This window comes from Penicillium canescens, assembly GCF_028828765.1.
Source record: "Penicillium canescens strain IBT 15451 chromosome Unknown utg000002l_segment0_segment0, whole genome shotgun sequence".
NCBI lineage: Eukaryota > Fungi > Ascomycota > Eurotiomycetes > Eurotiales > Aspergillaceae > Penicillium > Penicillium canescens.
In genome coordinates this window covers 2,914,221-2,936,523 of record NW_026703964.1, presented here as the reverse complement: position 1 = coordinate 2,936,523, position 22,303 = coordinate 2,914,221, and the positions used below count along the sequence as shown (strand labels likewise).

The window sequence follows — 22,303 nt, the reverse complement described above, 5'->3', positions numbered from 1 at the left end:
TGGGATTCTCTCTCTTGGTTAGGCTGGAGATTTCCAAAAGATGTCGTTTGAATTTAAAGACATACCTTGTCCGGCTTTTATTTTTTGATTCTAGAAGTCAAATATCCAAGTCCCTCATTCTCTACTCTATCATGTCTTACGCTTGAACAACATCTCAGGCTGCAAGTCCTGCAAATTGACATTCCCAAAGAAGCCCTATCCTGTCTGCACTTAATCAATTGGGGCTAGAGGACGTTTCTATCCTTGTTCTGATTACATCCACAGGCGCACGTCTGCTCTCCACAGATCTCTTATGTGACAGCAGGCCTTGGCTGCTATCTCGTTTCCCTAGGATTGATCCCTTTTTTCCGCCAACCCTTGGCCGTTCGTCCTCGAACATACAGCAGAGGGACTTTGTTGGAACCGCAGATCCCGCCATTTTCGGTACATGCTTGCAAACAATACCGGATACTACAAAAGATTTATGGACTATCATCAAAATGCTCCCATGGGTAGTACATCCGATCATGTTTACTACAATTCACACCAACTGCAACAACATGACCGGCCTACCGAATACACTCACCCCCATCAAGCGAATCCGTCGCACTTGCCGTCGCTACTACCTCATTTCACCTCTGTTAATGACACTACACGCTTCCCTGGGCTTCAGCTTCCACACCCGACCCAATTCCAGGACACCAAAAATCAGGCTCAATACGACAATCAATATTGGGTGCAATGGAATACTCCTCGTACGTCGGACAGCCTGCAGGCAGAGATATCACCTCAAATACCACCACTGATACAGGACAATCCCGAACCTTCCCACCGGTTTAGGGACAATGAATATATGCCACCTATGGGAAGTTCTCACAAATACACGATGCCACGACTATCAGGGGTACAGGATGAGCAGGAGAATGCATCCCAAGCAACAAATAAACCAACGAACCATAAAAGTGTGGTAGGAATGACTGGGATGCCAGACCCACGGCCACTATGCGAATTCAAGCAAAAGTTCACACTGGAGGATGACGAGATTTTGAGACAGCTAAAACATAATTGCAAGGACCCCTATCGACTGGGCAGCAAGGACGACGGGTTGACCTGGAGGCAGATTGCGGACTTTTTCCCTGGTCGAGCGCCAGGCACCTTACAGGTACATTACTGCAAGGAAGTAAGTGCAAAGGGGCCGCAATGGGACGCGGAACTGGTTTGTATATCCATGGAAAAGTTCTCCGAATTGAGTGCTAATTGTGATGGTAGGACCAAAAACTGATTGCGGCAATAAGGGAGTATGAGAAAGAGCGATGGCAGATCGTAGCGAAGAAGGTTAAACAGAAGAACTACGCAGCGGCGTGTGAGCAAAGGGCCAAAGAGTTACAAAAGATGGAACAAGATAAGGACCAGGACCAGTACCAGGAGGAAGAGGTGCAAGAGCCGGAGCGAGAGATGAAAGAGAAGCGAAAGACGCAAGGGAAGAAACGAAAGATGTAAGGCAGGAGCAAGAGTCGCATTTGAATGGTATATGGGGGATCTCTATGGTAAAAGGGCCTGTATTCTAGAGCTATAACGGTCTTTTGTCTATACTTTAGCTATACTTCCACCGTGCCCTACCCGTGCAGCCCTAACTGGCCTAAAACGGCTAATCTGCGTCTTTGGTCTCTGTGCCCCACCAGGTGAAGGTCCGCCAATCAGCTAAGATGACTCATCATTACCTGTGGTTCGATTGGACAGGTCAATCAACCAATCACAAGCGCTCGGGCCAAAGCGGCTTCAAACTCGCCCAACCTCAAACCTCCAAACTCCCTCTTTCCTGCCCCAAACGCCCGCGTCATCCACCCCATCTCCTCCAGGACAATGTTCCTCCAACGTACAGCCTCCGCCCTTGCGAGGCGCTCGCCTGCCCGCGCTTTCACTCTCGCCCAGCGCCCTTTCTCTTCCTCCATCGTTCGCTGTACGTGACTCCCATATGGCATGATCCGAGCATGCTTCAACCCCCGCGCATCCCGACGCAATTGGCTTCCAATTGACTTTTTGCGTGCTATAACGACCTAAATACATTGAATTCCTCGACTACCGTTGACTGACGCGAAATATTTACAGCCAACGAGAAGAAGTGGGCTCCTAAGCAGGAGGGCAAGATCCTGACCTTCGATGGTGAGTGTTGAACCCGATCCTATGACAACCAATGGCCCATCAGCTGGCATTTATTGCTCGAGAATTCTCTATTCGACCGCTCAGTGCACCCTCGTTTGTACAATTAAACGTCGTGGAACCTCGGATGTCGGTCGTGTGGATACTTTTTCCGAGTGATGAGCCAAGTTTGCCATTATATCAATATGATACTCCCGAAGCATAATACTAACTACTATTTCTTGCTGGCATTTAGAGATCAAGGTTGAGGATGACCTTCTCCTCCGGGCGCCAAGCCCGGTACCATTCCCACCGATCTCGACCAGTCCACCGGTCTCGAGCGTCTGGAACTCATCGGAAAGATGCAGGGCATTGACATTTTCGACATGCGTCCCCTTGATGCCTCCCGCAAGGGTATGTCTTCCACAATTCTATCGCAATTTCCGAATGACGAAATTCCCGCGGATCGCATGATCTTACATTCGGAAGTCACCGACGTAAGCTAATCAAACCATCGTCTTTATACAGGCACACTCGAGGATCCCATCATCGTCCCCGGTGCTGGTGATGAGCAATATGCCGGTTGCACTGGTTTCCCCGTCGACTCCCACCAGGTTAACTGGCTGACCGTATGACCGCCTATCCAATCCGAGCTGACCAGGCCGCATCTCCAACCCCTCGAGACTAACATCAAACCTCTCAGGTTTCCCGTGAGCGCCCCATCGAGCGCTGCATGGAGTGCGGCAACGTCGTCAAGCTGAACTACGTCGGACCCGAGGAGGACCCCCACTCCCGTATGTTTCCCTCTGGCTATTTGTCTAAATGAATCGGCATGCTAACTTTCCGTCCATTAGACGACCACGACCACGGTCACCACCACCCCCTCACGTCGAGCCCAAGACCTTCGCCGACTACGTCAAGCCTGAGTACTGGTACCGGTAAATGTTTAACACCGCTATTTGCTTGCGTGGGGTCTACGATCTACCCTCTTTGGTTCTGGCATGGAAATTCCAATACAGTGTCAACATTATTGCGTGTGTCTCTCCCTGTTCCGTCTCCGTGACTTGTCTGTCTCTTTTGTAGAATAGTGCTCTAGTGGGTGAAAATGAGAGTATTGTGGGGTTTTATTACTTTTGATATGCATCCTCGATCTCGGATGGATGGTATTGTGTTTGTAGATGAAGTGTGAGGTGGAATCTTTCGTGTTCTTGTTTAGACATCTGACAACGTTGCAACGGGATAATCATATCATAGGAAACGATTGTGGGATACCATCCCCCATGGCACTATGGTTATAGAAAGCATTCCAATTATTCTATGCTCATTCGTTTCATTCTAACACATAGGTTTCTATCAAATCAAACATTAACATCACTTTTGTATACTCTGAATATTCTATCAAGATGCTATATAGGCAGAAATGCGTAAATAACGATCAATATACAATGCATGATTATCAAACAAAGTCTACCATATATACCAGAAGAGTTTTAACAGGTAGGTTAACCATGTCTCCTCCATGTCAATATCAACGACCCATGAAGTGGATTTCGATGTACCGCAGAGGCGGGTAGACAAGAGCAGCCCAAGAGAAGCCAACATAAGTTCCCATCTGATAAGCAAGAGGGTTAGCATCAGAACGAAGGAAAAACTAGAAACTCAACAGATAGATGGGATATCACTCACATCAGCACCATAAGCGCCCACCAACTTGGCAATGGGTCCAATGTACCAAAGCTGAGCCATACACAAGACAGCCCCAACCCAACCAACAACAAAGGCAATAAAAGCAGCCACACCAATAGGCAGCTTGGACGGATCTCGCCAAATGGCCCAGTTATATCCCGTCCGAAGACGGAAGATAAAGCGCTCTTCGAGGATGATAGCAAACCAAATCGCAACCCAGTATCCCATCAAAGCCAAGAAGTTAGTAAAGATCTCAGAGAGGTGACTGCGGCCAACAAGAGCACAGACAACATAGATAATGACAGCGATGGTGTTCCAGATCACGCGCGGAACCATCTCGGCATAGCGGCCGAGGATCTGGAAATCGATGCCGGCGGAGTAGGTGGGCGCGATAGTGTTGGAGATCAGGCCTAGGGCGCAGATTACGGAGCAGAACTTGCCAAAGCCGTGGAGGGGACCGAATCCTTCCACGATTAGGGCGCCTTGGCCTTTATCGTAGGCCGCCGCGTACTCTGGGTGGATGTTGATGCCGGTGGCGAGGCCTATGCCGCAGACTAGGGCCATTGTGAAGGAGAAGATGAGGCCTGCTAGGGTTAGGCTGAAGATCTTCAGGCGTGAGGTGTTTTCTGGGTAGTAGACGAAGAAGTCGGCTGCTAGAGGGGCGTAGGTGATCGCGGCGCTTAGGCAGATGGAGAAGAAGGATAGCCTGGTGTTTATTGTCAGACTTGGGTATGGATTTTGGGCTTTAGGCTTCTGGAATTACCTGTTGCCTATCATAGTCCGGGTATCTTCGTCTGTGGGCGGGGTTGACAAGTCGAATTTCGTCGATGAGACTCCGAAAAGGATGCAGACTACGATGACTTGGGGCACAAATGCAAATCTGGTAGAATGCCTGTTAGTGACTCACTTGAAATGTCAATATCATGCTCCAAACGAACCTTTCATAGAAATGGAAGACTTGGATACCAAATGTCGCCACTGCCCAGCTGATGACTGCAATGATCACAATGCCTGTATTATCAGTCAGTACAACTAACTTGATCAAAATACCCCAGCATACGTACCGACGGCCACCGACATGCCCCCTGGGGACACGGCAGACAAGATCTGACCACCCACGACGCAATCAATCAAACAATACCCAATCATCTGAACCAGGTTCAACAAGACAATGATCTTGCTAGGCCACCAGCCCATTGAGTACCGTCCAAAAACCTATCACCAATTAGTTCTTCCGAATTGATGTGACAGTCCAATATGTAAAACGCACCATAGTCCGAATGCCCGACGCAGGCCCCCATGTCGCCATCCAAGAGGAGACCAGGGAACCGATAAGAGCACCGAACACAGCACAGAGCGCCGAGTCTCGGAAATTGAGGCCATACACCGCAGGCCCCAGCATCCCGAGTGTAATGTTATTGGGCGCAAGGTTAATCGAAACCCAGAGTAGGAATGCCTGCAGATACGAAACCCACGAGTTTCGCTTCATGCGTTCATGCGCTGCAACACGCTCAATACCTCGCGCTTCCAGGTTATACTCGATGAGCTGTAGCTCGAACGACCTGAGGAGCGAGCCCAATCGCGATCCGACGGGGTTGTGGCGATTGGCAGTGGGCTCATCATAAGTCTCTGCATCCTTGCTCACGACGCCGGATTTCTTAGACTCGTATGTCGGGTCTTCCTTATTGGAATGCACCGCTAGGGTGGGGATTTCTGAGGCCATGCTGCGATACAGGTTAGTATGGCTGGTTTGCTGAAGGGGGCAAAAGCGCGCATGAGTCCTTTCGCTGGAATTATCCAGATCAAGTTCAACCGTATATTCTCAGAACGACAATATGTCGAACACCGGTCTCCATGCAGATGGCGCATCTATATACCTTGATCTTCGGACAATACCACACTACTCGTCTTCATGGTAACTGCGGTGGGCTTGGGGAAGAGATTGTGTCACCTTCGAGTCACTGTGAATCCCGATGGCGTTAGCAGGCTCGGTCTCAGTAGATGGGATATGTATTTCACCTTGAAACCAAATGGAATCTCCAAAATCGCACAATTGAAGAAGATGGGTGACTCACGGGGAGTTGGGGAAAGACGGGTCGAATGCCGAAAGCCGCGGGGAAGAAAAAAAGATCGCCCGCGTTTTACTTTTCCGCCTCCATTGATCTACATGTACGTGCAGAAGTCTAGGCCATTTCCTGCCTTGCAATTTCCTAGTTACTGGGGAATCATATGGTATTGAGGAACACAGCGCAGAAAGATCCCAAGCGCTTGAAAAAAAAAAAAAAAAACAAAAACAAAAAGGGCAACGCCTTGACGCAAAAAAACGACGCATTGCGCATGCTCATAGTTCATTGCGCGGATTGAAAACGAGATCAAAAAAGAAATCCAGATCACCAACTCCATCTGCCTTGTAAAACCAGTGGCCTCCGGCCATTGATGTAACTTGCATCGCTCTGGAACGGGAATCCGGAAGAGAATGCCAACTTCGTAAAAAGATGCTAAGAAAACGAGATCATCACTTCATCAGAGGAGCCATAGTGGTCAGACGTTCTTGAAATGCTCTTTGGCATATTGTTCGCAGGCCTGCAAGTTGGTCAGTTTGAATGCGCAATATCGGGTTCCCATCTATACACACTTTGGCTGGCTTGCCGACTTTCTGACCGATTACCTTCCACTTGTTTGCCTCATACTCCTTGATGGCTTCCCGAAGTTTCATAGACTGTGCGTTGTCAGCGGGTGATGCGGCGAACATTAAAGAAATCAGGATCATACCTCATCTTCGGCGAATTCGGCGTAGTGCATGTCCTGCAGGGAATGTAAGTGAGACACGTCATATCATCAGGGGCACCTTATATCGCGTACCTTGTACCAGTGTTTCTTGACGCTTCCCTCGGTACGGGTTGGGAAAGTCTGCGATAGGCGAGAAACAAAGGTCAGTAACCCATAGCTTCAATTAGAAAAGACGCGCGCGCGCACCTTTGCGATTTCGGACCAGCTTCGGCCTGCGTCGCGCATAGTCTTAAGCCGTTGCTCCTCCTCGGCAGTCCATGGAGTATTCGTCCGCCCCTTTTTCTTGGGCGTGGACTCGACTTGCGGAAAAGCGTTCGGGTCACCCTCGATCGCGCCGCCCGCCGGATTCACGGGGGCAGCCATCATGGACGATCCTGTCGCAGGAGAAGGTGGGCGCTTGCGCGACGTCCCGTGCGGTTGTTGAGTAGGTATCGGCGCAGTAGGGATGGGAATGCCTTCGAAGGTCGGCACACGATGAAAAGGATGGATTTGTTGTTGAGCGAGCATGTGAGGCGGAGCGCTGGTGGTGGCCGAGGTCTTGATACGCTTTGAGGTCGGGGGAGAACTGATGGGGTAGCGACGAGTCAGTAAAGTGAAGCGATCATACACTGAGTAGTGAGGCAGAAATGTGACGAAACGCGACCCAGTGCCAAATCCAGTCCAGTCTCCCTCCCACAGCTGGAGGCCGGACGGAGATCACTGACGAAGGGACTTACGACATGGTGAAAGACACATGCAGTTTTCAATCACACTGTGTCGATTCATCTGTACATACAAAAAGGCCGCGTAGGGGGGTTAGCAGGATCTGGTACTTGGCGCGCCTTGGTCGGAAAGCGTTACACCAAAGACGATGACACAGGCGCACCCCAGGCAGAACCAGACTGACAAAGGGTGACAACGACAGAGGAAAGGTATATCTCGCGACATAGGGAAGTTCCAGACCCCGATCGGAGTGTATAGGGGGGGGAGAGGAAGAGAGTCAAGGGAGGTTGGGCTCACAGGTCAAAATCGCATGGTCGAAGCGTCGATTCGGGGACCTCGAATTCTTCCGAATACGGGGAGAACATGAGGCTGGAAGGAAGAGAATGTTGACTTAAGTAAGAAAGAGAGACAGGTCAGGAGAAAAGAAGAGAGAGGGAGAAAGAGGACAAGTGAGAGAGAGACAAGGTTACAGAGAGAAGAGGAGAAGAGAGAGAAATGGCAGAGACAGAAGAGAGCGGGGATGGAGTCACCTCATATCACAACATTCAGCATTTGTATAGTTTAATAGTTTGATAGTTTAATAGTTAATAGTTGAATAGTTGAATAGTTGATTTCGATTTCTTTTCTAGAATGTGTAAATTGTTCTTTTAGAATATCAGTGTCATTTCTCTTGATTATTGACTACTTTGGTTTGTTACCCCCTCAACCTCTTACCTCCCCGCTATTGTTCTTACTTCTTACTTTCTTACATCTTACATCTACTCCTTTATACTCAATTATATACTGTAGATTCTGCATCTAAATAGAAGTCAGTGTCGATTCAAACGCGCCTCCAACCCCTCCGGTGCATTCCACAGGTTCTTCCGTAGCCTAGGAACCGATGCCCGGACAGGGGGCCTGTCACAAATCATGGCTCGTGCTGTGCTCCAATTCGGCCGGCGACAAGATGCAGAAGCAAAGCTGGGCACGTCCGGCAGCTTCCATGAGACATTTGGGCCGAAGAGACCCGCGAGTGGCCTGTTCCAGAATCCGGTGACCCGGCGAGATCTCACAACACCGTGCGAGGATGACAGGACATGCCCAATGCGAGTCAACAACACGCCCGAGGGCCTGATTATTGCAAAGTCATCCAATGGTCCGGGAGCTCATCCCGCAGTGCCAATATTCAGTAGAAGTGTCCGTCCAACCCGAGACTTAGCGGGCTAGATCAGCCACACGGTTTCGCCTGAAGCCACCAAGTCCTATTCCCCTCCCTTGACCCCATGCAAAGTCTTTGCCAAGTAGATGCATGCTCTGGGATTGGGAAGGTCCCTGTCAGCAGTTTTCCTGCCTAGGTACGGCGCGGGGTTAAATGAAGGCGTGTATATATTCCAGAGGTCCAGCCTCTCAACAACTTGCCGGCATAGCTTTTGTCACACACATTACCACCCTGGTCAATTTCCAATCTGTGGCAATTGCCATTACTTATGACAGGGCTGATAAGGACTGCTGATCTTCTTGTGATCGCCAATTGAGAGGGTAAAGGGTTTCAAGTTGCGATCATTCAAACTCTCCATTTGACTAGGTTTTATGCAAAAGATCAGGTGTACTAAATTGCGCTTGATGCGGCATTATTCCCATGCGGACTGACAGCGCCAAGCATACCTACGTTAACTATGACTTGCATCGCCTATTTTCATAAACAGAGAAGGGGTTGACCGTTTCGAAGTTAACGCTATCAGATACTATGGCTCGCTCAAGTCAATCCCAGGAACCTATCTAGCTTGAGACAAATGGGTACCTTATTCTCAATATCAGGCGCACAAGTACAGTTAATCAGCACTTTATTTCATCAAACTCCCTGAATGCCTAACAATGTTATCCCGTTGGATTATTAGACTGTACCACTTTATTACCAGGTGAAGGCTTTCGCATAATGGGCCAAACGCTCTACGTATGCGAGATTGTCAATCCTACAGCAAGATCGTCCAAATTGGGAATCTTACCGCGTCACCTGCGTCACCTGGAGCATCTAGGCCTCGAATCGCGTAAGAGCAAATAGCCAATATAGCAATTTAAACTGGAATCCTAGCTGGTTGGTATCACTTTAGAAGCTTAGGAAGAGCTTCGATTTAACTTTCAGCAACCTAGATAGCTAGGGGATGGAAGTCGTGTGCCCTAAGTAAACTAATACTTGTTCCTCGGTGCCCCCCGCATCTTTGCCAGCCTTTTCGAACTGTACTTTCCCAGTGGCTTTTTAAGTGTCTGCGCTGTATGTGAAATCAAGAAACATGTCATAAATCTTCTTAATAGCAAACCAGTGCCAAGTTAAGTTGATTAATATATATATATCGGTTGAGCTCGGGGATTTTTTCTACTATGACCACATAATCCGAAGCGGTAATGAATAGCACATGACGAGAAACCAAGCAACAGGCAACAATAGCCTACCAAGCTTCTATAGACATGCTTCTGGTGCAACGGTTGATCGACGGGCTGACGTCAAGTGTCACGTGAGGGCACGCGCGGCCCAAGCTCATGTGGATCGCCGATAACGAACTCCCCCAGGACTCCAGCTCGAGTACCTTCACCTTTCGATTATACTTCTTCATCAAGCTTTCTGGACCATATATACACAGAGGATAGGTGTCCTCTAGGTCGAATCACTCAAAAGCTCTTGACCTTCCCAGCCAGATACTTGGTACCGACCTCAATGGTGGTAGCCTGACAGGTGTCCACACCCACCCCCGCGTCTCTTTCACTCCGTGATCTTTCATCTACACTCTCAAACCATGGGTTCTTGGAATGCATTTCGTATCATCGGTGACTTGTTCCATCTGAGCTCAGTATGCGTCCTGATCTGGGCAATCCACAAGAATAAGAGTGCCGAAGGTCCGTACGCCCTTGATCGACTCCGATTGGAGCTAACATACAGAGATCACTGACACAATTTTTTTTCTTATAGGAGTCTCACTCCTCACGCAACTTCTCTATGGCATCGTTTTTATTTTCCGTTATCTCGATCTTTTCTCATCCTATACATGGTCAGGGTTTGGGACATGGCACACTGCTTATAATGTTTCCTTCAAGCTCTTCTACCTAATTTCGTCTTTCTACCTGATCTTCTTGATCTTCAAGGTCTATCCACGCACACGAGAGAGGGAGAGAGCCTGGAAGCTCGGCATGTGGTCCACACTTGGGTCCTTTGTAATGGCACCCATCGCGATCCTGATTCTCGAAAGAGACGGGTACCCTAGAAACTGGTTCATGGAGGTAGGTTGAAAGAACGCTCTCAACCAAGTTTACGAACATTCACTAAATCAAACCGATAGACTTGCTGGGCTTTCTCCATCATCCTGGAATCCGTGTGTGTATTGCCGCAACTCCTTCTACTCCGCCAGACCACTGTCCCAACGGTGATCGACTCATATTACCTCCTCACTCTGGGCTCGTACCGAGCCTTCTACATCCTCAATTGGATCGTGCGTGTGGCTACGGAGCGCCGCTTTGATGATTGGATATCGGTCGTGTTTGGCGTTGTGCAGACCGCCTTTTATGTGGACTTCGCCTGGGTGTACTATTCGCGGCAGCGCGTCAAGCTCCGAAATGGCGGCGTTGTTGACTCCGAGGATTATGGAAACAGCTGGCTGGTGAACCGAGTAGTGAACTTCCGGGCATCGCGACGATCTGCAGACGAAGAGCAACATCTTCAGGGTGAGGAGGAAGGAGTGGACAGTCACTCAAATCACAATCGATGGGGCGCGCGGGGGATCTCCATTGCCGCTGACGATACGCTGGACCAGAATGGTCACGGCAAGGGTCACCGTCATGAAGACAGCCTAGACGGATTCTCGGGAGATGAGGACGAGGAAACCGACGAGCGCCGTGCCAACACCTCTCATTAACGATGATTTGCCACACATACTACCGCCCCTTGAGATATACCTCAGTAAAGCCGTTATTTCTGAAGCATAGCATAGCCCCCAGTGGCTTCTAAATGGATGGACTGCACGGGAGATCCGCCTTTCTAGCCTTCTGGTCAGGGGTTTGATATCCAAATTTTTTTTTCCAAGATGTTCATTTGCTATTTCGGGGATTGTCTAGATAGGCCTAGAAAATGAATATCAACGGCCCCAAGATTTGGGGCTATCTGTGCCACACCGTTGCACGATGTGACCCCAGGCTGATTTGATGTCACTAGCCCCCTGTGGCCCCAAGCCCACTTCCCAGTGGGAAGGACTCTCGATATTGATCACATGACGGGGGTTGACAACCTGTAGACGTGCAGTACATGCCCTCAATGTTTGGGGGCGATTACGACCTGTGCAATTTGGACACCCTAGACTGCATGCTCATAGCGAGCTTGGCGTCTGACAGCTATGCATCTTACCTGGAGCTATCATTTATCCAACAGTTCAATTGCTGACATTGTGATGATGAGTCCAAGGTCCAGACACGCCTGGCGCTTACAGTAGAATGCGCCGAACACCTCTCTCTGTGGGGACATGCTATGGAGACGGGAAAAAGCCCCTGATTTGCTCGGAGCCAAGCCAGATCCGACGATCTGCCAATGTTTTCATCATTGGCACCACGCAAAGAAAGTTCTTCTGCGCCTTCGGGAATAATGGGGATTCGTCGGGTGTCTGCATGAGCGCGTAACCAGCGGTCGTGAATTCTCCGTGGACAAAGCCACCAAGCGGCTCGCGGAGCTTTCAGCCTCGAGAACCGGATTGACCTTTGACCAGTCGAGAGCCGCCCGTGAACAACGCCCGCTGCCCTGGAAGGATCATGATCCCTTCCCATGGTCTTCACGAGATGAAGGCTGTGACTGATTTACATCTATTCCGGGGGCTGCTCTTGGGGCTGCTCGGGCTGCCGAAATATCATTAAGGCGAGATAGGCAAGGCTGACAGCCGTGCAGAACATCAGAACATCAGAGAAACTGTCATGCTATGGGGCCATCATTTTTTGGGGGCCAAATGCAATCTCAAATCACTATGAAATCTAACTACGTTAAGCGCTACGCTTTGTCTGTTTTGCGCCCAGAGCGGGATCGCCCACATGGACCCCCTACAGCCCACCCCGGTTTTTTTTGTTCAATTTGATTTAGTGGAGAGAAAGATTTGAATTGTTTTTCTTTTTCTGACCCGTTGCGGTGGGTCTGAAGTCATAGAAATACTTCAATTTCTTTTCACAATGCAGAGTCTGAGCCCCTTCCGGGGTGTAGGATGGGGGCGGAACCGCGCTGGATATCAACACTTAGACTATCGGATCCGCAGCGCTTAAATATAGGCCCTCGTCGAGTCTTTGCTGGAGTTTCCCATGTTCCAATGCGGTACAGCGCTCCTCGGCGGTACTGAGGTCGATTTTGGTGCTCTCTGAGCCTATAGTTAACACCTCCAGACTACAGTTCACATCCTGCCTCACAAGGCATCCCGGGTGCCAGCTGTGATATCGCTCAAAGCGGAGTATACCAGGCAGACCGGTGCATCTATCTCGCTCTAAGCACCCCTCTTTTTCTCGACCGGATGAATCTATAAAATCTGCAGCCGTCGACAGTTGGAAATGTGAATCTTCTCATCCCAAGAAACATCCTCGGATTCAAGCCTCCTGATATACATTTACAACCAAGACTACATCCAACCATCTACCTCTCCCAGCCCCTGCAGTTCCACACTTTCCCCTGCGTGGAGTTTCATCTCCTGTTTCACAATCTGTGGCCTCGGCGTCTATCTTCCACCCAGACAACACAGTGGACGGTGATTTACTAGGCGTGTTTCATCTTAAAGGGCAACCAGTCAGAATCATGTCTCGTCGTCCTGAGGTCCCATGCTCGGAAGAGTTGCGGGAGTACTATGAAAGTATACCGGCTAATTGGCCCATAGACGCGGTATGCAATTTGTCGAGACTTTGTATAGATTCAGAACCAAGCTGACCGTGCAACACTACAGTCCCCTTTCATGGGAGTCAATCCCCAATATTGCACAGAGCCTCTTGTTCCACCAAGCGTCCTGACCCCAATCAGTCTCCCGGATAGCTCATTCCGGCCAAGTCCAGCACTCAGTCACCACTCACAGGACTACCATGCACAAGAATACCAATACAGCATTAATGAATCTATCTCAGCACCACAAGGCCTGGGAATCAGCGCCCCATTCTCAAGTGAATTCCCTCGGACCTCAGCACCAAATGCCAGCTATATGTACGCCCCAGACAACACCCTGATGGGCATGGACCGAACGCCGAACATGTCGCCCCAAGCTCCACCACCCAAGCGCGCGAAACGCATCTCGTCGCAGCAACCAACCCGTGATCAGCCAATCAACATTGCCCCAAACCCAGAGGGCATGCGGCAAATGGAGCTCGAGCGCATGTATGGCCATCCCTCTCCACAGATCCCGCCTCGGCCTCGTGCTCCCGGTCGTGGACGTCGTGATCCCCAGGCCGAAGATGAAGATTCGTTTGTAGAGACGCTGCGAGACCAGGGCGTTGCTTGGAAGGTTATCCGTGACATGTTCATGCAGCATTTCAATAAAGATGCTTCCGAGGCGCGCTTGCAGATGCGTCATCTCCGTCGGAAGCGAGAGCGAGTTGCGCGTTGGGACGAGTCAGATGTGAGTATGTGTTCCACTATTCATGACCTTGAAAGCTACGTGCTTGGGCATATTTTATCACTTTTTGGATCATTTGTCTAATACAAGTGTCAATTTAGGTCCAGCTCCTTATTCAAGCACATGAGCTTTGGGAAAGGGACAAGTACCGTGCCCTATCAGATATGGTAAGATCTAGCAAGCCCGGAAAGGCTTTTGGGAAGGCATTAACATATTCTGGTTCTAGATTAAAGAAATGGGCGCTACGAGATTTTACTCTCCGAATGCGTGCAAAGCTCAAATGCGACTACTTGAAACTAAACAACAGCGTCGAGATCGCGCAAGTGCTACGCCTTCAGCAATGTCCGATCCTGCTCCCGCTACTCCGATCACCCCTAGAATCTCTCGAAAAAGAGCCCGAGCTCAGTCTCTGGATACGGATTTTGAGGATGATGAGTATATCTAGATTTCGGAAATTTCCCCTTTTTTCCTTTCTATTTCTTCTTTACATTTCTTTTTCTCTTTATTTTATTTCCTATAAGATCAGCCCTTTTTGTCTTTGAGCCCTTCTTTTTACACTCATGAATGTCACGATCAGCGTGGGATCTGACAGGCGTATATCTGCATGGCCCCTACCATTATGCCATTATTTGCTTTATTATACATCATATCATTTTATCATACAAATATATCATTTTGAATCATATTTCTACAGTATTGATATCACGTTTGCATGTTTCAGCCAAGGTTGATTTGGGGCTAGCCTCTGCGTCATTTTAAGGCGGTGCGGTGATCATTGCTGTAGCGGCTCGAAGTTGGGGGCTCCGAACGGTTCTATATTTATCTATGAACTTGAATCCTTCGAAACATCATGTTTCCAAATGAGTAACTATCATCTAAAACACACCCTGGCAAGAGTATATTGGGAGCGAAGGGGGCTGGGTTAGTAGGGACATGTAAATTGTACACATTTCAAAGAGGGGCGCCCTATACGCCCTACTCTGTAAACCATGCTAGTAATGATTCGTGCACTGGTACACCTGGGGTTTTAGAATGTCCGGGTTTTTAAATTGTTGATATCTTTTCACACCGATACTTGGAAGGCCAAGAAAAAGGGATAGTATCCCGAATACTTCGAGCAACCGAAGCGAATGTATACCTACTCTAATTGAGTTTCTCCGGACTCCGCACCCCACTCCCTTTGGAGCAAGCGGAAGATGCCGAAGATGCAGGATGAAAATGATGCAACTTTTTTAACTTTGAGGCTCTTCAACGTGAAGCACGGTTCCGTGGTTACGCCTGAATTGTTGCAGTAACGGAAAAGAGTTAAGCGTAACTTGACAACGGAGTACAACCCGTTCAATTATAATGACGAAACTTTGTTGCAGATCTTGCAGGAACCATGTGGAGATCAGTAGACTTGTCATTGAGTCGAAGCTGAACTGATTGGGTGCGACGGGATGATCCAACAACCATGCTACATGTACTCCATCCATACGAGTAACCAAGTCACTGTAGACAGCTCTACTCATGAAGTATTTGTCAGTTTTTGCATGACATCCACACGCCTCGATGCGAGTATACTGGCTTAAGCATCGTTTTTTCGCTACCCTTGCTTCTCTCTTTTGACCTTTTCACCTTTTCACCCATTTTTTACGTTATAAAAGTACTGAAGGGGAGGATTCGCACTCGCAGTACTCTGAGTAGCTATTCACACATTTAAAGAGACTCCACTGTAATATTTATGAGAACAGTACAGTTGCCATTAATACCTCGGATGAATGTGACCAAGATATGCGCGACGAAATCAAGATGCAATGGACCCCTTTCCGGGTCCAGTTCGCTGTCAGTGCTTTCCTATAAATTCTCATTAAGATCCAGGTGAGTGATGAGCACAAGCATGAAGTGGAACCAGATAAGTATAAGCATCGCATCAGATAAATATGTCTTCCATTTACATGGAGTGCATTTACTCCAATTTTGCAAGAGGCGTTGCTGGCCGAATATGCCCAACGGGCACGCGCCAATAAAGGAGCCATGCCAGTCTACCAATTGGAACCCTCTTTGGATACATAGGTGAGACTAGCAAGCAATAGGGACATACGGTTCTTTGAGGTCGAAGGACTGGGGGCGAATTCGGAAATCCGCAGACATTATAAGTAGCCCCCTATTTTAGCGCAGCGTATCACGGTCCTGTATTGATTGGGGCATCATGGTCTCATCTTGTGAGGGTCGATAACGGCGTAATATGTTAATCATAATTATATAGATGGAAACATACATTTACCATGACTCACCCAGAGTCAGTGAGCGGTACATGTAAGATTATGCATCATGCGAGGTCGGAACTTCGGAGACCTACTAGCTGATAATTGCTTTCAAGATAAGCAAAAGAGGTACGAAAGAGAATTTTTTTTTGTAAAATAACGAGTAGGCAAAATAAAGGAACTCAGGACCACAATGGCGTGATCATGCTAGGGGTCAAGAATGTGCAGGTCTTACATGTACAATTTAGAAAGGTCTGACTGTGGCGACTGAAACCCATGTAGAAATGGTGGCCTACTTCAACAAAATGTTATAGACAACCAGAGCGGCGAACAAACGACAATGCTTAGATTAAAGAGAACAACACCTCATGGTCCTCAAAGGGGTGCGAGTTAATCAAATCGGACCGAACACATGTAAAGTATAAAGCACCAACCAATAACATTAGCTCGGAGATACTTGTCGCAAGCACAATAGTAATACCGAAGATAAGAAGGACAAGGCAAAACCTCGGACACGAAACTAACTATGAGCACACAAGAGGGGAAATGGATCTGGACCATCGGCCGGAGGATAGCAATGGGCCGTATTCGGAATCACAGAGCCAATTGCCGACTCCGAAAGTAATTATGGAGATATTGTGGGCGGACTCGATGCGGATAGTTGGGACAGTCACGGTTAGTCCAAAGTCTAAGTCCCACTCTTAATCCTAACCAGACAATATGATTGGCCAGTCGGTGGACGTCCGAAGCTTGGTAAGCTTGTCTTCCCCCAGCCCTAGTTTAGTTCGTTTAGTTCATTTAGTTAACTTACGAGTCTGGGGCCCCTCGCTTTGGGGGTGGGGTGTTTCAAGGTTCCGTTATCTGCCCCGGCCCTTGCGCGTGTTCGCGGGAGGAATTGAAATTCTTCAACTCTTTCACCCGAGTGTACATCTTTCTTGCTAGAAGTCTATCTATCGAATTGTCATGGCAGACAAGCTCAGGGGCAAGTCATTGAGCCTCGTCATCGGTCTCATTGGTGCTGTTGGCTTCGTGCTCCAGGGCTACGATCAGGCAGTTTGCAATGGGCTATTGACGCTGGGTTCCTTCATTGCTGTCTTCCCTCAGATCGACACTGTCAATACTACCGGAAGTCAAGATTCACACAATTCTACTATTCAAGGTATTGCTAGAAGCAAGGAAAACTTTAGCTAAGAGAAAAGACCGCGCTGACCATGGAAAGGTACCACGGTCGCAATCTATGAAGTCGGATGTGCACTGGGCGCCGGTTCCTGCGCTTTTCTGGGCGACAGGCTCGGTCGCCGCAAGACCATCTTCGTGGCAGGCTGCATCGCTCTGGTCGGTATAGCTATCCAGTCGACTCCCTTCTCACTCGGTCAGCTTATTGCTGGTAGAGTCATTACTGGTAATGATTTATCACCTATCCTATCAATGACTCAATCATCACGACCTAACCAAACCTGAATATATATAGGCCTCGGCGTGGGCGGTTTCACTGCCACCATCCCAATGTACGTCTCGGAGTCATCTGGCGCAGGAGCCCGTGGTCGGATGGTGCTGCTGGAAGGATGGTTCGCAATCGGCGGCATTGTCCTCGCAACATGGTTGGAATTCGGACTCTACTATGTCAGTGACAACTCTGTTAGCTGGCGTTTCCCCATCGCCTTCCAGGGTCTATTCGCTCTCGTCGTTGTGACATGTATCTTGCTCCTGCCAGAGTCCCCGCGTTGGCTTGCGCGTGCTGGAAGAATGGATGAAGCAGCTGAAGTGCTAGCCCGCATGGAAGATAAGTCGGTTGACTCCGAACATGTCTTGCAAGAGCTGGAGATTATTCGGCAGTCGCTTGTGATGGATCAGAACAACGAGTCAACGGGCTCTTCCTCGCCGTTCGCACTCACGAATAATGGCCATCTACACCGGACTGTTATTGCCGTGGGTGTGAACATCCTGGCGCAGATGACCGGTGTCAATATCATCACTTTCTATTCCGATACTATCTTTCAGAATGATTTGGGATACTCGGGCACCATCGCCCGAATCATCACCGGATGTCTCCAGATCTGGCAGTTCGTGGCAGCTGGTCTGGCTGTTCTACTCATTGATCGAGTTGGACGTCGTCCACTGTTTATCGCCGCCGCAGCCGGTATGACTGTTGCCCAGGCTTGTTTGGCCGGACTATCAAGCGATCTGAGTAACCACGCTGCAGCGAGTGCATCCCTCTTATTCTACTTCATCGCCTTATTCTGCTTCCCCATTGGATTGTTCCTTGTTCCCTTTATGTACGCTGCTGAGATTGCACCCCTACGTACCCGTGCCAAGGTTACGGCCATGTCGGCTGCGGCAAACTGGCTTTTCAACTTCGTCCTTGCGGAAGTGAGCCCTGTTGGGTTTGCTACTATCCATTGGCGTTATTATATTATCTATGCATGTATCAGTGCTTTCGCCTGTGTCAGCTTCTACCTCTTCTGTCCTGAGACCAAGGGCCGCACATTGGAAGAGATTGACGATATCTTTGTTCAGTCGAAGTCTGTCTTCGATACTGTGAGGATTGCACGGGAGATGCCTTTCCAGTCAGAGCTGCTGTCTTATCCTGATGATACTGGGAAGGGTGGACTTGAGGATGCACAGATTGAGCACGCTTGAGCAGGAGATGACGCGACTTTTCATGGATCGTTTGGATAAAGGTGTTTGATAGACTATAGATGTGACTGTTTGGCACTGTGGCTTGTTAGATATAAGATAGGAGTGGTAGAAAGTATTTCAATGGATCATGTCAATTTCTCGTGAAAGGCAGCTCGTAACTCTATATTCGCCAGACATCCGACTCCAAATGCCGGAATAATACGAACACAACGCGTCAGAGTCGACGAGGCAAGATACTGCTGTGACTGCTTGACCCTTTCCACGAAGGGTACATGATATTGCCTCGTATACATATCCAGCGCAAGCAAATGCAGTGGAGTAGCCACCAACTGTGTCAATACAGGAACAGTCAATTGAGTGATGACCGGCTTGGCATGAGGATGGGCCGCCAGATTATCCGGGATAGCAGCTGAGAGCCACGGCGCCAGCGTAAACGATCCAAAGATAGTGACACCATCGCGCACGAGAAAGATAGCAGCGGCAGCCCGTGCGATCGACCGGTTCTGTCTGAGCGGCGTAGAATGGCCGGTCTTGGCATCGGGAGCCTTGCCGAAGCCATAGATTTGCGCAAATCGGATGTCCTTCCACAGCGCTAACGGGACGTTTGCCAGCATCGTCGTGGCAAAGGTTATAGTCCCCGCTGCGGTTATCCCCAGCTTACGACTGACGGTGTCGGTCACGTTGGCGACGGAGTAAGTGGCCGCGTAGAGCGCCCAGACATAGCCGAATGGGCGCTGGAAAACAAACAGGTGTGGTTGTTTCAGCGCCGCGATCGCATGTCGGCGTAGGCCGTGGAGAATTGGCTGTTTGAATGCAGATTGCTCGACGATTGATCTAAGCGCTTTGTTAGTAGTTATCAGCACGCTTGGAGTTGAGACTTGCCGGTCGATAATTGCTACTGCAGGGGTCACGAGAGTCGCGGAGACTGTGGCTGCAACCAGATCGCCCACCAGTTGGCCCAGATGTGTACTGTTCCAACGAACCTGATGTGATTGAATTTCCATAGTGATTTAAGCTACACAGTTCTGACTCTCTCCTGCTTATCTACCTGGAAACATGCTGATAATGACTATTCCACCCGCTCCGATATGGGGATCGGCTACCCTCCCGACGTCGCATACTTCGAGTAACAATTGTGCATTGTAGCTTAACCAGAGCATCATAGCTCGGTCGGAATGAGATACCATTTGTGGGGTAACGGACAAGCCCCCGATGCTTCCACGAGGGGTTGGTTGACCTTTAAATTCATCTGTTCGTCTCGATTTCATGATTCTTCAAGTTCACATCGCTGTTGACTCCATCAAACAAGATATTCGCCATGTCTACAGCTTCCCTCATGAGATTGCGCGCCACACGGCCAACTGGCACTCATCTGCGCTCCCTTCCGGGGACTATGCAGACCCGTTCTAAGGCTACGATGCCCTTCCGTCTTCCTGATGCCAGAAACGAGCCAAACGTGAGTGGACATCAACTATGAAGACTAAGTCAAGCTAACCATAGTGTAGCCTGAATATAGGAAAGGGTCTCCAGAGCGCGCAAAGGTCGAAGAAGCGTTGAAGAAGCTTCGTTCTCAGATGCCCGTGCGGAGTGAGCTCTTCTACGACGGAAAATTCCAAGCAAGCTCCCAGTCCTGGGATCAGCCATTACCCGCCGAGCACGGAACCACTTTCACAAACTATCCCCTCGCTACCAAGGAACAAACGAACGAAGCTATCGACGCCGCCCTGGAGGCCAAGCAGAGCTGGCAGGATACCCCATTTGTTGACCGTGCCTCGATCTTCCTCAAGGCTGCTGAGTTGGTGTGCACCAAATACCGATATGAGCTTATCGCGGCAACTATGCTTGGCCAGGGCAAGAATATCTGGCAGGGAGAGATTGATGCCGCTGCTGAATTGGCGGACTTCTTCCGCTTGAACTGCAACTGGGCCGGTGAGATTTTGGAGAAGCAGCCTACCCGTGGCAGTGATGGCATGTGGAGGTGAATTATACAAATCCTTCTATCAACATAACGAATTTGTAAACTAACTTGACGCAGTCGTGTGGAGTACCGCCCCCTGGAAGGCTTCGTCTACGCCGTCTCCCCTTCAACTTCACAGCCATCGGTGGAAACCTGATCTGCGGACCCGCACTGATGGGTAACGTCGTTCTGTGGAAGCCCTCGCCATCCAATGTCTACGCCAGCTACTTGGTCTACAAAATTCTTCTGGAAGCCGGTCTTCCACCCAACGTTATCCAGTTCGTGACTGGAGACCCAGAGGCTATCACCGACACTGTGCTTGCGCACCGTGACTTTGCCGGTCTGAATTTTATTGGCTCCTCGAATGTCTTCCGCTCTCTGTTCGGCCGGATCGGACAGGGTGTTGCCCAGAAGACCTACCGCGAGTTCCCTCGCATGGTGGCCGAGACCAGCGGAAAGAACTTCCACCTTGTTCACCCCTCGGCCGATATCCCCAGTGCCGTTAACCACACCATCCGTGGCTCCTTCGAGTATCAAGGCCAGAAGTGTTCTGCCACATCTCGTGTCTACCTGCCTGAGTCTCGGGCTGAGGAGTTCCTCACTGCTCTGAAGGCTGGTGTGAAGGAAATCACTATTGGAAACCCCGACAAGGACTTGTCTGCGTTTATGGGTCCTGTGATCCACCGTGCCTCTTTCGAGAAGATCAAGGGTATTATTGATGCCAGCAACAAGGATCCCTCGCTGAAGCTGATTGCCGGTGGTACCTATGATGGTTCCGTGGGCTACTACATTCACCCCACTGTATACCAGGCCGATTCCCCAGACCACCGTCTCTTTAACGAGGAGATCTTCGGTCCTGTCCTCACTGTCTACGTCTACAAGGATGCCGATTGGGCTCAGACTCTGAAGGATGTTGACCGCAACGGAGGTGGTCTCGCCTTGACCGGTGCTGTCTTCGCCAAGGACCGGATTGCCATCCGCCAGGCTGAGGATGCTCTCCGATACTCTGCTGGAAACTTCTATATCAGTAAGTCTCATAATTCTGATATGAAATATGATCAAAGCTAACCATCTTATTCTTATAGACTGCAAAACCACTGCTGCGCTTATTGGCCAGCAATCCTTCGGTGGCGCACGCGCCAGTGGAACTAACGACAAGGCTGGTAGCGCTGATCCTCTTCGTCGTTTCGTCAGCCCGCGTTTGATCAAGGAGGAGTTCTTCCCTCAGGAAGGATTCACTTACCCCAGCAACCACTGAGGATTTTCGGATGTATTATGAACAATTCTATAGATGATTTAGTAAAATATGTGCTCTTACAATTCAATCACGCTTTTGTTACGCCTACAATGACCATTCTTGTAAATTCAAAGCACTCAGACTTGATTTCCGGCTAGTTGCATCGGTGTACTAGTCAGATTACGCCTGACAGAGAGGTGTATTCTTGTAGCGGCATGCTAGCTAGGATCTTAGCTAGGCACAGGAATAGTAAAAATAGCCCGGTTGTAGTGTTAATTTGTCGTTGATAACTTCGTCACGCGAGTACTTACGAAGGTGTCGGCTTCTACTCCCTTCT

General features: G+C 49.3%; 9 protein-coding genes across 9 annotated transcripts; 6 read left to right on the top strand and 3 right to left on the bottom strand.

Annotated features, from left to right (window-relative positions):
* Positions 1 to 427: 427 nt before the first annotated feature.
* On the top strand, positions 428 to 3,401 carry N7446_002313 (Cytochrome c oxidase subunit Vb; the record flags this gene model as incomplete). Its single annotated transcript, XM_058511062.1, has 9 exons — positions 428 to 1,195; positions 1,249 to 1,475; positions 1,548 to 1,557; positions 1,720 to 1,939; positions 2,089 to 2,142; positions 2,375 to 2,536; positions 2,647 to 2,747; positions 2,822 to 2,916; positions 2,973 to 3,401. 9 exons carry the CDS (start codon positions 428 to 430, stop codon positions 3,058 to 3,060), a joined length of 1,725 nt encoding a protein of 574 aa, XP_058376598.1. The 3' UTR covers positions 3,061 to 3,401.
* Positions 3,402 to 3,438: 37 nt separating this feature from the next.
* On the bottom strand, positions 3,439 to 5,527 carry N7446_002312 (purine-cytosine permease family protein; the record flags this gene model as incomplete). Its single annotated transcript, XM_058511061.1, has 6 exons — positions 3,439 to 3,730; positions 3,805 to 4,510; positions 4,568 to 4,684; positions 4,743 to 4,815; positions 4,869 to 5,019; positions 5,075 to 5,527. The coding sequence occupies 6 exons, from the start codon at positions 5,525 to 5,527 to the stop codon at positions 3,647 to 3,649; spliced, it is 1,584 nt and encodes a 527-aa protein (XP_058376597.1). The 3' UTR covers positions 3,439 to 3,646.
* Positions 5,528 to 6,345: 818 nt separating this feature from the next.
* On the bottom strand, positions 6,346 to 7,893 carry N7446_002311 (SANT/Myb-like DNA-binding domain-containing protein; the record flags this gene model as incomplete). Its single annotated transcript, XM_058511060.1, has 6 exons — positions 7,311 to 7,893; positions 6,781 to 7,159; positions 6,667 to 6,714; positions 6,577 to 6,609; positions 6,440 to 6,523; positions 6,346 to 6,387 (listed from the first exon to the last, which is right to left on the bottom strand). The coding sequence occupies exons 1-6, from the start codon at positions 7,313 to 7,315 to the stop codon at positions 6,346 to 6,348; spliced, it is 591 nt and encodes a 196-aa protein (XP_058376596.1). The 5' UTR covers positions 7,316 to 7,893.
* Positions 7,894 to 8,205: 312 nt separating this feature from the next.
* Positions 8,206 to 8,502, top strand: N7446_002310 (uncharacterized protein; the record flags this gene model as incomplete). The annotated part of the gene is made up of 1 exon (XM_058511059.1): positions 8,206 to 8,502. One exon carries the CDS (start codon positions 8,206 to 8,208, stop codon positions 8,500 to 8,502), a length of 297 nt encoding a protein of 98 aa, XP_058376595.1.
* Positions 8,503 to 10,067: 1,565 nt separating this feature from the next.
* N7446_002309 (ER lumen protein-retaining receptor) lies at positions 10,068 to 11,180 on the top strand (the record flags this gene model as incomplete). The annotated part of the gene is made up of 3 exons (XM_058511058.1): positions 10,068 to 10,167; positions 10,241 to 10,548; positions 10,608 to 11,180. 3 exons carry the CDS (start codon positions 10,068 to 10,070, stop codon positions 11,178 to 11,180), a joined length of 981 nt encoding a protein of 326 aa, XP_058376594.1.
* Positions 11,181 to 13,081: 1,901 nt separating this feature from the next.
* N7446_002308 (uncharacterized protein) lies at positions 13,082 to 14,331 on the top strand (the record flags this gene model as incomplete). Its single annotated transcript, XM_058511057.1, has 4 exons — positions 13,082 to 13,165; positions 13,227 to 13,889; positions 13,988 to 14,053; positions 14,113 to 14,331. 4 exons carry the CDS (start codon positions 13,082 to 13,084, stop codon positions 14,329 to 14,331), a joined length of 1,032 nt encoding a protein of 343 aa, XP_058376593.1.
* Positions 14,332 to 17,095: 2,764 nt separating this feature from the next.
* N7446_002307 (sugar porter family MFS transporter) lies at positions 17,096 to 18,772 on the top strand (the record flags this gene model as incomplete). Its single annotated transcript, XM_058511056.1, has 3 exons — positions 17,096 to 17,291; positions 17,352 to 17,534; positions 17,604 to 18,772. 3 exons carry the CDS (start codon positions 17,096 to 17,098, stop codon positions 18,770 to 18,772), a joined length of 1,548 nt encoding a protein of 515 aa, XP_058376592.1.
* A 125-nt stretch (positions 18,773 to 18,897) lies between these two features.
* On the bottom strand, positions 18,898 to 19,776 carry N7446_002306 (uncharacterized protein; the record flags this gene model as incomplete). Its single annotated transcript, XM_058511055.1, has 1 exon — positions 18,898 to 19,776. One exon carries the CDS (start codon positions 19,774 to 19,776, stop codon positions 18,898 to 18,900), a length of 879 nt encoding a protein of 292 aa, XP_058376591.1.
* Positions 19,777 to 20,090: 314 nt separating this feature from the next.
* N7446_002305 (uncharacterized protein) lies at positions 20,091 to 21,987 on the top strand (the record flags this gene model as incomplete). The annotated part of the gene is made up of 4 exons (XM_058511054.1): positions 20,091 to 20,228; positions 20,278 to 20,750; positions 20,834 to 21,756; positions 21,815 to 21,987. 4 exons carry the CDS (start codon positions 20,091 to 20,093, stop codon positions 21,985 to 21,987), a joined length of 1,707 nt encoding a protein of 568 aa, XP_058376590.1.
* Between the last annotated feature and the right edge of the window lie 316 nt (positions 21,988 to 22,303).